Source organism: Ursus maritimus, unplaced genomic scaffold (assembly GCF_017311325.1).
Source record: "Ursus maritimus isolate PB19 unplaced genomic scaffold, ASM1731132v1 scaffold_22, whole genome shotgun sequence".
Taxonomy (NCBI): domain Eukaryota; kingdom Metazoa; phylum Chordata; class Mammalia; order Carnivora; family Ursidae; genus Ursus; species Ursus maritimus.
Window position 1 is genome coordinate 40,326,661 of NW_024424675.1, and position 14,036 is coordinate 40,340,696.

The following is a 14,036-nucleotide window of genomic DNA, read 5'->3' on the forward strand; positions in this document are numbered from 1 at the left end:
TTAACCAACGGAGCCACCCACATGCCCCAAATAACGATTTTTGGGTGTGTGTGTCACACTTATCCCCAGTGAAACTAACTTGTGTGTGACTATATGTCCGTTTGGCAGTGGATAGTTGTGTAAGTTGTGTACCGCACAACTCTATAAGCACTATTTACATTGTATATCTCTGAATTCCTCTTTTCCTCTTCTGCCGTGGTTGTGTATTACATGTTTTGGACAAGTGCAAGTGGCTGTCCATCCTGTGAAGAGTATGGTCTGTGTATTTTCCACATTTAACAGTTCGATTTAACCAAAAACAAACAAACAAACAAATAAAACCATATACCGGTTCGGTCTTGCAGTTCACAAAAATCACTTGTCTCTTCACAACTAGTTTGGTATTTTCTAGTTTGATTCTAGTTTTCTCACATCTGGCTTAATTATTTATGGATGTGGATTCTACTGAACATTACTTACCATGGGGTGATCAGTAATTACTTCTTTTATCTTGAGCCATTCACCTCTAGGTCCTTATGCCTCAATGCCTTCATTCTTTGTTTCTATGATACTGTTGATTTGGTCTACAGAGATGTGTTGGACAAATGCCTTCCATGAACGTGTCTACTACGTGACAACCACAGTATTTTTTAAGTTCTAAGCCTTCAAAAAGAACTCACCAAATGATTTTATCATTTCATCTTTCTTTGGTGAGAGATTTAAGCTTAAAACATTATTTATATCAAATGGCAACACAATGATAGAGCTAATGATTTACTAGATAGATTCTCCTCCCAGAATATTTGCCTTCTGATTGTCCCAACTTAGCCTTGGTCCTCCTAGGACACATTCTTGGGTGATTCTCTTCTTTATCTGACAAAGTGACTAAAAGCTAGTGTTTCTGCGAGAAAGGAAAGATTTATATAATCTTAGAGTTGAAAGATCTTCAAATCTCATCAGGTCAAATAGTCCACTCAGTAAATGAACTTTCTTCTCCATAGCTCTGACCACAGGTCATCCAGTCTTGGTTTGTCACCTCCTGTGAACAAGAACTGTCCATTTCTGATGCTGTCTTTGTGCCTTTGTGGATAGGACAAATGATTAGAAAGAAATTCCTTGGAAAGGATGGACGCTCCCTCCCTCATGACATCTGGTCTTCAGGAGGGCTGTAGGACAGTGTTTACCAGCAAAGGTGGCATCAGGCACATCTCCCTTTGGTCCCTGTCCTGTGGGACCTGGGGCAAGTCTCACTTTGCTGGAGCTTCAGTTTCCATGTGTGCGATAGTACCTATCTCATTATTAAATATGCACGGTAGTACAGATCTCATTATTCCTTTAACAGGATTAGTACCATGTCTAGCAGCCTGGTGCCCAATAAATGTCAGTGGGTATCAGCTCAAGCATGCTTCAGGAGAGTAGTGCAGTCAGGGAGAGTGGGTGCAAAATCTGCTTGCCTTTTCATCATTTTGTATAGGCAGCATCCCTTAATGGTTCTGAGGGTGAGCTCCATTGCCAGGCTACTGGGGCTTAAGTATGGGCCTGGTATTTACATAAGGGAGGACGTATCTCATATGTACAGGGGAGTTTAAGTGAATTAATCCGTGCATGCGGCTTAGAGCCTTGCCAGGCACCAAGAATTTATCAAGCATCTGCTCTGGACTAGGTTTTGGGGGTACACATATTAATGAGGCCAACAGTTAGTCCCTGGGAAACTTACATTCGGGCGGGAAAGACAGGCTTAAACAAGGAAAATGCAGCAAATGGTATCACCGAGGGCTGGGTCCAGGATGCCAAGGAAACCGGAGGAAGCTCTTATGTAGCTTAAGCCAGGGCAATATCCCTCCCCTCCTATGCCAAGGTCAAGGCAAACCATGGCAACACCGCCTCTTCAGACACCCGCACAACAGAGGTAAAAATCAGCCCTTCTCGGGAAAGAGATGGGGCTGAAGGGAGAGGCGGGGTAAGGCGGTGGCTGTGAAAAAAGTGAAATTTCCTCTCCTCCTAAAATCAGCCACCGGAGCGAGAAGAGAGGGCGCGTTATCTCGGCAGGCTGTCAGCGAGGTGCGGGGGCGGGCTGGGGCGCGCTCGGGGTCCTGGAGGAGGGGAGGGATCGGAAGGGGAAGCGGGTCGGGCAAGGTGGGCGGGAGAGAAGGGGAGGGGTGCGAGCGCTTTCAAGGGTGTCTGCCTGCGGGTGGCCGCCGCCCGGCGCGGGGACCCGCGCGGCTCCTCCTCCTGGGGGTGGGGCCCGTGGGGCCCACCCCTCCGCGGTCTTCCTTCTCTTCCTTCTACCTCCTCCTCCTCCTTCCCTTCCTCCCGCCCCTCCTCCTCCTCCTCCTTTCCCTCCTCCTCCCCCTCCCCCGCTCCTCCTGCGCCCCGGGAAGAGGCAGGGCTGGAGCCCTGAGCAGCCGCCGCTCCTCCTCCTGGCAGGCTGGCAGATGAGTCAGCTGACGGCGGCGCTCCAGCCTTGCCTCGCGGCGCTGCGCTGCGCTCTCCGCGCTCCCCCAAAGTGGCTGCGAGCCGGCCGCCCACTTTCAGGCTTTGGGGGACAGACAAAGTGATGTGCGCCTTCTAAAGCCTCGCCGAGCCGCAGCCGAAGCAGCTTCGCCGTTTCAACTTTCTCCCCCCACGTCTTCTCCTGACCCTGCCCTTAACCCGCCCCAAAGCCACTTCGGGTGCGGGCGCTTGGGTGAGGGGGGTCACTGGCCGTCCGGGATGGCTTCCAATTTTAATGACATAGTGAAGCAAGGGTACGTGAGGATCCGGAGCAGACGCCTAGGGGTAAGTATCGATTCTATTTTTTTTTTCCTGTTCGTGCGTTCAATTGTCTTCATCCTTCGCCAGCATCCCTGGAGGCTGGCAGGAGATTCCCCGGCCGCGCGCTGGTGAATTGCGCTGTGGCTTTCTCAGCCGAAATCCACATCGCCTGCGGCTGCCCCTGTAAGGCCGGGTCTAGGTATGTAATGGATCTATCTTTATCTCTCGGATGACTTGGCTTTCTGATGGTGGCCGCGTGTTGGGCTTCGGTAGCCACTGGAGCCCATCGGCTGGAAATAAATATTTTTCGGTAGCCAAGGGAGTTGGAGCTGAGAAAGCCGGCTGGGGGTGCTGAGCTTGCCGGATGCCCCCAGTGCCCCTCTTCCCACTCGCCGCCAACTTAACTTTTCCAGAGGACGGGAGGCTGGCTGAGAAAGAGGGCAGACGCTCTCGGTGTGAATAAGGTCAGTAACCCTCTGACCCCAGGGAGAAATTGCTGCCAAGGGAAAAGTCTCTTCCGGCGTCGAATTCTGGACAATGACCCACCTCTGTCTCAGGTGTTGGCCAAGGCGGTGTGGGCTGGCCTTTGGCCAGGCCAACTTCGGGTGTGTACCCGAATCTGAATTTTCTCTGGTCCTTATCTGGGGTGGTGGATTTCTGTTGCTGGAATACACATTGGAAGCCCACTGGAAGATTATTTAGGGTAGAACATAATACCTGGCCTAGAGCAGGTGCTCCCTCAATGTGAACCACAAGAAAGAATGAATGACTCAGAGGGTGCTTGTAGGGGACAGATGTTGGCATAGGGATGGCTCCTCTCTTAAAACTCCCTCTCTTTTGCCCCCTTTCCCTTTGCTCTTCATTGATAGGACTTCAGAGAGAACTCATTCTTCTTTTCTTTGAGATTGAGTGATGGTGAAGGAATTCTCCAGAGAGGGGGAGGATGCTGGAATGATTCCCCCTCCCCCCACTCCAACCTATGTCATTTCTCTTTGCCTTGTGTCAGATATTGTTGCTGTTTTTGTTCATTGGGTGTGTTTGGGTGTCGGGGTTGGGGAGCAGAAAGTTTACATTAATAATGTCTGAAATAATATCAGCAATGATATGCAATGACCACACTGGGAGTATAGTTACAGTGATAAACTGAATGTCTTTCCCCACAAATACATGTCATTGGCGCCTTTCTCTTCCTTGGTCTTTGTACTTTTTTATGTGCTAGATAATTTTGCTGAAAATTTCACACTGGTTACCAGCTAGGGAGGATGAGAGGAAACATCTGTAATTGTTAGAAACTCTTGCTTGATTTGTTTTGACCCTTTGCTTGCTTGCTTTCTTTCTTTCCCTGCTGGCTACCGTGTTTTAGCAATTATGTCCCATGTTGTTGTGAATATATACATATATAATTAGGAAGACATGTAACAGAACTAACCAATCCCTATCGGCCCTGTGCAAGTTTCTTTGATCTCTTCTGCCATGCACATATTCTCATCAGCAGGAGCAACTATTGTTAGGGTACTTAAAACCTGGTGACTCCCGTGCAAAGGGCAAAAAATAATAGGAGCTTTATGTTTTTGATAACCTTAGGGTCCAGCTGAGTTGTTACAGTTTTAAAGGGAGCATTAAAAACACCATTCTAATTTTAGATTTATTCCATAATGTCAATGAGGAAATTGATAAGAGACATCCAGTCTGTGTTAGAGAGCATTCCAATAGGAAGAAGACATGCATTATTAATGCATAAAACGTGAATTATTCATAAGGATCAGAGTGTATGCCAAATTGTGACACGTGGTGATTTATTTGAAAGACTAGTTACCATAACTTTCTAGTTTATGGTAATTGAGATTATTTTTCTGTATTATTACAGCTGACATAACATGGTCCTATATGTGTGCCAGTGTTTACAGACAGATATTTGAAGCAGAAGGAAAGGAAATATAGTTTAGTTTGTATTCATTTTATATTGTACATATTGTATATTGGATGCCAGTGAGCAGTCGACTTTCTCAGGATTTATTTATCTTGCCTGCGTTACTACTCAAGTGGATTTTAGAATATCCATAGAATGATGGTTATTGCTCATGGAGAGAAAGGTCAAAGACATAATCAGTGAAATCTGGTCTTATTTATTAATACTGGTTTTTATCACCAGTTAGTTTTTAAAAAGTCTCCTTATGATGTAATTGATTTATATAAACGAAAGAGGTTGATTACATAGTTGTCAGAAAAGACTGCAAACTGAAGTTTTCATGGAGGTCCCAAGTAATGGGGAAGAAGGCTTCAGGGAATAGTATAGACCCTCTGTCCAGAGTAAGAAATGTCAGTGGTATTAATCCAGGCTGCATAGAGCCTAGAACAGCATGTGCCTTGTGAAAGTCTCAGCCAGGGCTGGGGCATCACTTCTGTTCAAAGTAGGCACTCAAACGTGCACGTCGAACTACAGGGTCATGTGTGACTTTGCAGTTCATAGGCGTCTGAAGGAACTAATATGACATAGTCATTTTATTAATGGAATCCAGACAAATGTCTGTGGATTAGAACCATGTTTGGGAGGGTTTATAATTAAACAAGGAAACAACATTTCATGGTAAGCAGCTGTTGGGCCAAGGAATGCTCCCTTAGATTTGGAAAAGGAGGAAAGAGCCGTTTCTGCTTCTATTACTCATTAGCTCCATGACCTTGACCTCTCTTGGCCTCAGTTTCCTAATCTGTAGAATGAACACTATTTCATGATGTTGGAAGTATTGACTAAGATAATACCTGTGAAGATGTAATGAAAGCATAGCATTGATTCTGATTGTATTATTTGGTATAATCAAAGGTCAGTCACTATTGGTGGAAGGATACGGGGATTATAGATATCTTTCTGTCCAGAAGTGTCCAATGGCATAAGTGGTTTTCAGATCTAGATGTTTTCATTGAATGAAGTTTTTTTTTTTTTTTTTTTTTACAAATTCTATACATTTAAGTGATTTTACAGTGGGACACTAGACATTTTAAGACTATCTCTATTCACATGAATCAAAGATAAATGACCACTTTTAGTTGAGATCCTATATAGTTTAAGTGATTAAGCAATCATTTTACACATAGGCTTACTTTTTTTCTCTAAACATCAAAAGTCTTAATGAAATTCAACTCCTTTAACTTAAAAGTCTCAGTATCTTTAACATCTGCATTCTCCAGCTTAAGCTCCATTGGTTTATGGAGGTCTCAAGCTCTGTCCCGGGTACAGTGTTTGTTCAGGAATGTCTGTGCCCCAATTTGGGGGGCTCTGGGAGGGAGGAAAGGGAGCAGTTGTCTACAATTATCTGGCTAATCCACAAAAGGCACTAAAAATGTATTCTTCGAGGGATGGTGAATCACGCAATTTGCACATCATTAACCCGACTGACTGAGCGTATGGCTTAGACGGTGTCATATAACTGTCCTTAGTTTGTTTCTTCCTTTGCAATGGAGAGAATTTCCAATCAATAATTGCCCTGCATGCCTCCGAGTTTAAATTCAGACGTATTCACTTCATCTACATGCAGTCTCTTGATTTCTCGCCTTTTAAATCACACATCTCGATGCTCTTGTACACCAAGGGCCTCTTCTGTCTAGCCTGCGTCCCCACCTGGACATTTAAGAGTTTCAAACTTAATGCATTCAAACCCTTGATTGTTTCCTCCAAACCAGTTTCTCTTGGAGTCTGCATCTCAGCCACTAGAGGTCCCAACATTTTAGTTGCCCTGGTAAAAATTAATCAGGCAAGCAAGCAAATAGCAAACAAACCTCTGTTGCATTTCTGTCTGTTCTAATCTCTCTCCCCACAACGAGTCCATCACGAGATCTGTGGGCTCTATATGTGAAATATATCTATAATCTGTCTCTCATACTATCTGCCATTACCATCCCGGTCCAAGTCCCCATCATCTCCTCCCTGTGATATTATAAAAATCTCCTAATTTGTCCCCCCTTCCTCAAATCACAAATGCCTTTCCATGCAATTCACGGGAAAAGCCTTAGATGGGCGCAGAGGCCCTAGGCTGACGCAGAACCTTTTCTGTTGCTCTTCCCTCTGGTTGCAATGCTGTTCCCCCAGGTATGTCTTCCCAGCTGGCTCCCTCATCTTCTTCAGTCTTTCCTCAAATGCCACTTGCTCCCTGAGGCCTTCCAGATACTTAATTTTATTTCTCCTCCTCCCCCATATCTTCTTACATTTCCCCTCCCCCATATCCTTTCCATTTCTTCTCTCTAGACTTACCATCCCCTCACGTACTGGTCTGTTTATTTTACATGTTGATCGCCTGTATCCCCCAAATAGCACATGAGGCTCCATGGGGGCTGTGACTTCTCTATCTTTTAATTATAGCTGAACCCCAGTGCTGGAATAGTACCCAGCACTTCATCGACAGTCTTCTTTTATTTTATTTTATTTTATTTTATTTTATTTTATTTATTTATTTATTTATTTATTTATTTATTTATTTATTTATTTAAAAGATTTTATTTATTTATTCGACAGAGATAGAGACAGCCAGCGAGAGAGGGAACACAAGCAGGGGGAGTGGGAGAGGAAGAAGCAGGCTCAGAGCAGAGGAGCCTAACATGGGGCTCGATCCCAGAACGCCAGGATCACGCCCTGAGCCGAAGGCAGGCGCTTAACCGCTGTGCCACCCAGGCGCCCCCATCGACAGTCTTCTTGATGAAGATTTCTTGAGCGAACAAATGCGAACTGGTTTAAGAGCATATGCTCTGACATGAGACTGTCGAAATCCCAGGTCAGCACCTGGTTATGTGGCTTTTTGGTGAGTTCCTTAACATTTGTAAGTGTCAGTCTTCTGTAAAAATAAGGAGACCGTAGTACCTACCTAATAGATGATCCTCGTAAAGGGATCCACACAATGCTTGACGCATGGAGACCTAATTAATGTTTATTACTGCCCTTTCTCACTACCACGGCTGTTAGGGATGAGGATGCTTAGGTGGTTATTATGTTTACTGCTTCTACTGCAATAACTCTCGTCCTCAAAGAACTTGCTGTTTAGTTAGGAAAACAAACTTAATACACATGCAATAATTATTGTATAAGCACAAATGTTGATTGGCAATGATGCTAGGTATAGAAGGAATATTTGCCTTTGTAAGATTTTTCATGGTCCTTGGATAAATGGCAAAGATAATCAGAGACGAGAAACTTATCTCCATGAAACTTCAGTTTGAAGGAGCTCATCAGATTAGGAGGAATTTCTGTTAATTTGGGGGTCTTTCTCTTGGGTTGTAGAGAATGGATTTGAAAAATTGGTTAGTTTTTAGGCAGAAATATTTTCTCACTCCTTTGTTTCCCCGTTTGACCTAACCCAGTTTGCCAAAGCAACTATAACACTCCCTTTAGGGTTTTGGGATCCATAGAAGATCCACTGTTTTTATGGTACCTCGACAAAGTTATAGTCATAACATCAAAATTCAACCATCCAGTAAGATACATGGAGCACTGTTTCCTTCCTCAAGAGAAAGAGGGTTTGGAGATAACTTTGCAGTGGTGAAATTCAGGGTCACGCAGACTGAATACACATGCCTATGTCAAGACCACTCAGCGTCTTGGCCCCACATGAATCGACTTCTCCAGTTTCCGTGTCAGAAGTGCTTTTCAGCTGGTATTTTAGTCATCTTTATTTGATGGTCTGTGTGGATGTTATGATTAACTGTGCGTAAAGCCCAGCCTTTCATCAGCCTCCCCCAAAACTGACTTAAGCCAAGAACGGCCAATTTAGTGACTTTGTATGTAGACATAAACCAAATTACTGATGGGATGATTTTCCCCACATCTGCCAATGTATTTTTTTAGTCGTAATCATTCATTGACTAGAAATATTTATTTCTCAAGCAGCTTTGTAACTTTTATGAGCAATCATTATCTTGGGTATTTTAAGAGTTTGGTTTTCACTTGGGCTGTATTTGATCTCTGCTGGTTTATCATTCATCAAATATTTTTTGAGTGCATATTAGTGTAAGATCAGGGTAAACCACCTTAAATAAGACAGGTCCAGTCACTGTCCTCAAGGGATTGACAGTTTGTTGTTGGACTTGTATTGTTAACATGAGATTAATATATTCTCTATACTTAAGGATGAATTAGTCTGAGTAACAGATCAGATATTGAAGTGCAAAGATCTCTGCAGAAATCTCCCTGTTCCGTTTTTGTGAAATGAGGAAGGTCAAATTTGATTTTCCTCTTAACCCCAGGAATTTGATTCTGGTTGGGTGGAAATTAAGCCTTTGGAGATTCTAAGCGAGGAAGAGATTATGATGCCTCCCTCCTGCAACCCTTGTTCCTTTGAAATTCAACATGAAATTGTGAGTTTAGAAATGCCACAGATATGTGTGAATGTTGAGGTTTTAAAATAACTTCTTTCTAGGATGCAGATGGCTGAATTTTGAATAAGTATCTGGAAGCTGATCTTCGCCAAGCAGTTGTGGGGCTGTCTTTATTTTGCTAGTGTTCTAAGTCTCTCTTTACACCCTGGTTCCCAGAGAACATAAATGTTAGCTTGTGTGTATTATGTTCTTGAGTGGAGCCCTTTACGTAGGCTCTAGAACGCAGGTGACCTTTCTGGGATGATGCTTCATAGCTTTTATCAGATTCTTATGGAGGTCCGGACTGCCCTGCCCCCCCCAGGCCTCTCACCTCCCACGCCCTACAACTTCCAAAAGATTAAGAAACCACTGTCTCATTTTTTAAATGATTTTAAAAAAAATTTTTAGATGATAGTACAGTCACATGCAGTTGTAAAAAATAATGCAGAGAGATCTCTCATAGCTAGTTTCCCCCAATGGTGATATTCTTCAGATATATAATACAGTATTACAACCAAGATACTGACATTGGTACAATCAAGAGACAGAACATTCCCTCACCACAGGGTCTTTCCTGTTGTCCTTTTATAGCTTCCCCTACTGCTCCCCCTCCCACAGTCCTAAAGCCCTGACAACCATTAATCTGTTTTCCATTTCTATAATTTTATCATTTTTGAGAATATTCTGTAAATGGAACCATATGGTGTGTGACCTTTTGAGACTGAGTTTTCTTTTTTCCTTTGTTTTACTCAGCATAATTCTCTGGAATTGTCATGATTATTGTGGGTATCATGGTTCATTCCTTCTTTTATTGTTAAATAGCGACCCATGGACTAGATGGACAGTAATTTGCTTAGCCATTTCATCTACTGAAGGACATTTAGCGTGGTTTCCAGTTTGGGGCTGTTACAGAGAAAGCAGATATAAATGTTTGTGTACAGATCTTTGAGGGAATATAGGTTTTTGTACCTCTAGGTAAATGCCTGGCTGTGCCACTTTTAGGTGGTATTGGTATTTCCATGTCTAGTTTTTTAAAGAAACTGCCCAAATGCTTTTCACAGTGTTTGTACTGTTTCATGTTCACACCAGCGACATATGATCCAGTTTCTCTGTGTCCATACCAGCATTTGATGTTGTTACCAGGTTTTGGTGTCCTCACTATTTTTTATTCTAGTCATTCTGACGTATGTGTGGTGATAGCTCATTGTGGTTTTGATTTCCATTTTCGTAATGGATAGAATATTGAGCATCTTTTCATGTCTTATTTGCTGTCTGGACATACATTTTGGTAAAATACCTGTTCATGTCTTTTGCCCGTTTTCTAATTGGATTGTTTGTTTTTTGACTGTTGAATTTTGAATGTTCTTTATGTATTCTAGATCGCAATCCTTTCAGATGTGTAGTTCACAATGTTTCCTCTCCGTAGGTAGCTCATTCTTCCTATCTTCTCAACAAGGTCTTTCACAAAGCAGAGGTTTTTAATTATAATGAAATCCAGTTTATTCTTTTTTTGCTTTTGTGGATCATGCTTTTGGTACTAACACTTTGCCTAGCTCAAGATCACCAATACTTTTTCCGGATGTTTTAGAGTCTTACCTTTTACGTTTAAGCCCATGATCCATTTTGAGTTAATTTTTGTGTAAGTTGCACATTTAGGTCTAGGTTCATTTTTTGCCTGTGGATGGCCAATTGCTGCAGCACCCTTTGTGGAAAGGCTGTCTCTTCTCCATTGAGCATATTTATGTGTTTCTATTCTTAAGTCTTTATTCTGTTCCATTGCTTTGTATGCCTGTGTATGTGCAGCATATGTCTGTATATATCTATATGTGTAGCTGTACAATAAGTCTTCAAACAGGGGAGGCTGATTTCCCCCATTTTTCTTTTTCAAAATTGTTTTAGGTATTTTAGTTCCTCTGCCTTTTGATACAAAATTTAGAATAATTTTGACTGTAGCTTCCACAAATCTTTCTGGGACACGTTCTTTTCCTCCCTCCCTCCCTCTCTCCCTCCTTCTCTCCCTCCCTTCCTTTTTTGCTTTCTTTCTTTCATAGTTGAATTGATGCATTATTCTTTCCATGGTGGAAATAACATACGTTGGAAACTGACACTTTGGCTTGGATCTCAACTTGGCCACTTATTGACTCTATGGTCTTGAGGAAATTGCCTATTCTTTCTGAAATTTTACTTCATCATGCACAAAAATGAGGATAGTAATATACCTCTCATAAGAGATAAGTATATCAAACTCTTAATCCTGTGCCTGACTCACAGTTGTAGGAACTTAAGGAATGGCGTTAATGTCGATTTTTATTTTTTTATTGTTGAAAGATTGAGGTGATATTTGTTGTGCATTGTAAGAACAGTAAGCTGGTAAAAATTAATTCACTCATCTCAGCAGAAGAGTCATGGCTTTCGTACTGAAAAAGAGAAGGCATTTTACTTTCCTCTTGCTGTTAACTTTAGTAATATATTTTCATAACATTGGACTTATTTAGGAGCATTCATGAAACACCGTGTTAGAAAATATAGAGTTGACTATATTGGCCCAAACAGCAGACCTTTGATTGAAAGACTGCTCACAATATTTTTGTCTACTAACTCTAGTAGTGGCCTCCAAACGTGGGAATTATATATCTTGAGAGAAAGTAATTATTAGGATGGTAAATAACGTTGAATCATAAGATAAGAAAACTGCTACTTCTTAATCAACTTGTCTCAAAGAACTGATGCCCTGAAGTCCTTTTACTTTTTATTTTATTTTTATTTTTTTTCAAAGTTTTATTTTCTATAATCTCTATACTCAACATGGGGCTCAAACTTACAACCCCGAGATCAAGAGTCGCATGCTCTACCAACTGAGCCAGATAGGTGCTCCCTGAAGGCCTTTTAATAGAGAGAAAACCATACTTAGGTGCAGAGGCTTCAGGTAACAACCTTACGTTTTATTGTTTTCGTTAATTTTATATTGCATTAAATGTTATATTTACCTTCAAGTGATATTGGTTTTCCATTTAAGATAAAAATATGTAGCTTCCTCTTTAAATAAGCTTATTTAATTTAAAAAATAAAGTTATTTAATGGATAACTAAGTCACAGCACAAGCATACCACAAAGTGGCAAAAAGTATGAAGGTAGGGGCGCCTGGGGGGCTCAGTTGGTTAATCGTCTGCCTTTGGCTCAGGTCATGATCTTGGTCCTGGAATTGGGCCCTGCGTCAGGCTCCCTGCTCAACGGAGCCTGCTTCTCTCTCTCCCTCTGCCTGCCACTCCCCCTGCTTGTGCTCTATTGATCTCTCTCTCGATGTCAAATAAATAAATAAAATCTTAAAAGTATGAAGGTAGGTGGTGGAATTCAATATGGTGCAAATCCAAATGGTGGCCTATTATTCATGACCGAGCTTGGGAGACTCATGACGATTGTACTTCTCTCCTTAAGTAGGTTTTGTAACCCTTATCTATAAAAGTTACACTGGCCATATGACTTGATTTTATACAAATATCTTAAAAATTGGGTCCTAAGAAAAAATATCCCATGTGCTCAATACCGTCTGTGTATATGTCACTTCTCACCCCTAAAACCCCCACAAATTTATCTCAAGTTTGCCCAAACCTTTATTTTGTCTTCTCTTCATTCATGTTTACAATGAATAGTGGTTAACAGGAAAAAAAAATCAGTCTGTCTTATGAGTGGACTGACTCAAATTAAATTAAAACACTAGTTGGAGTTCAGAGCTTTTCCTTAATACAAGTTTCAGTGTTTAGGAAAGCAATTAAAGTCTTAAAATGCATTTTATTATCTTAAAGCCACACATTAACTCAATAAAAGAAATTTATTTTTAAAAACCTTCAAGAAATCATGCGTCTTTGAATCCCCTAGCAAAACTGACTCCTCATATGAACAATTTCTTTAGGGTTTCCATCTGTAAATATGCAGATACTTTGGCTAATTTGCAAAAGAACCACTTTTTAAGCCCGAGTTGTATTCTACCACCATTGGCCCCAAATCTAGGTGTTATGAAACTAGTCTAGTTCTCGACATCCATGAATTCAGATGGAAAATGTGGTGTGAAGTGAGGTTTGAAAGGAACATTTCCTGGGGAGTTTGCCCTGAGAGGTCTTCGTTGGTTTGAATAGATTTCCGTTAATGGCTCTTCTCTCTCGATTTTCTCCTGCCAGGCTCTCTCTTGGTCTCCAGATTTTAATTTTATAATTCCTGCCTCAGAACAACCACGTCTAAAAAGTCTTTTCCATACATCCCTTTAGAACATCATTCTAATTTGAGTATGCATAGGATTTTTAGATTTTCTTAACTTTTGTGCCGGATGTTTTTCTTCATACTGTTTTTGTCGGTATTTTGTCTCCTACGAGGGTGTAAGTTTTAGGAGGCCAAAGACCTTAGCTACCTTATTCACCGTGTATCCCCCAGCTCTCAGCCCATAGTACATGTCAAATATTTGCTGACCAAATTAATGAGTGATTTTGCTGCAGGTCAGAATAATAGAATGGGATATTTAAATTATATCACACCTAATTTTGTTGTAGATTTTGTGCTTGAGTTGCAGAACGTTCTAGAACTTCTCATAATTGCTGTTGGTCTGTAATCTGCAAATTCAGTATCAGGGAATATAGCAATTAATGCTGGAGGTTTAGATCGATCCCCTTAAAATTAAATCTTATTTGATTTCTTCTTGTGGTAGGAAATATATATATTTGGTACGGATTGAAGGTACAAAGTTTATACATTGAACAGTAAGATTTCCTTTCAACTTCATCCCCAGGAATCTAGTTTCCAGAAGCAACCACTGTGAATATTCCAGAATAGTCCATGTGTAACTAGTTTTGTGTGTGCATGTGTGTGTGCGTGTGTGTGTGATATAATTACATACTCTTCTATGCTGTGGTTTTCTTAGTAATATATCATGCGTTTCAATAATTAGACAGGATTCCAGTGTATAAATAAATTCT

The 14,036-nt window shown here is 41.4% G+C and overlaps 1 protein-coding gene across 1 annotated transcript in view; it reads left to right on the plus strand.

The window, feature by feature from the left end:
* The first annotated feature begins 2,314 nt into the window (after positions 1–2,314).
* Positions 2,315–14,036, plus strand: part of DOK5 (docking protein 5) — a 153,234-nt gene continuing 141,512 nt past the window's right edge. The window contains exon 1 of the mRNA XM_040638492.1: positions 2,315–2,757. Within this exon, the coding sequence (XP_040494426.1) occupies positions 2,692–2,757 (66 nt within the window). The 5' untranslated portion in view covers positions 2,315–2,691. The remainder of the gene's footprint in view (positions 2,758–14,036) is intronic.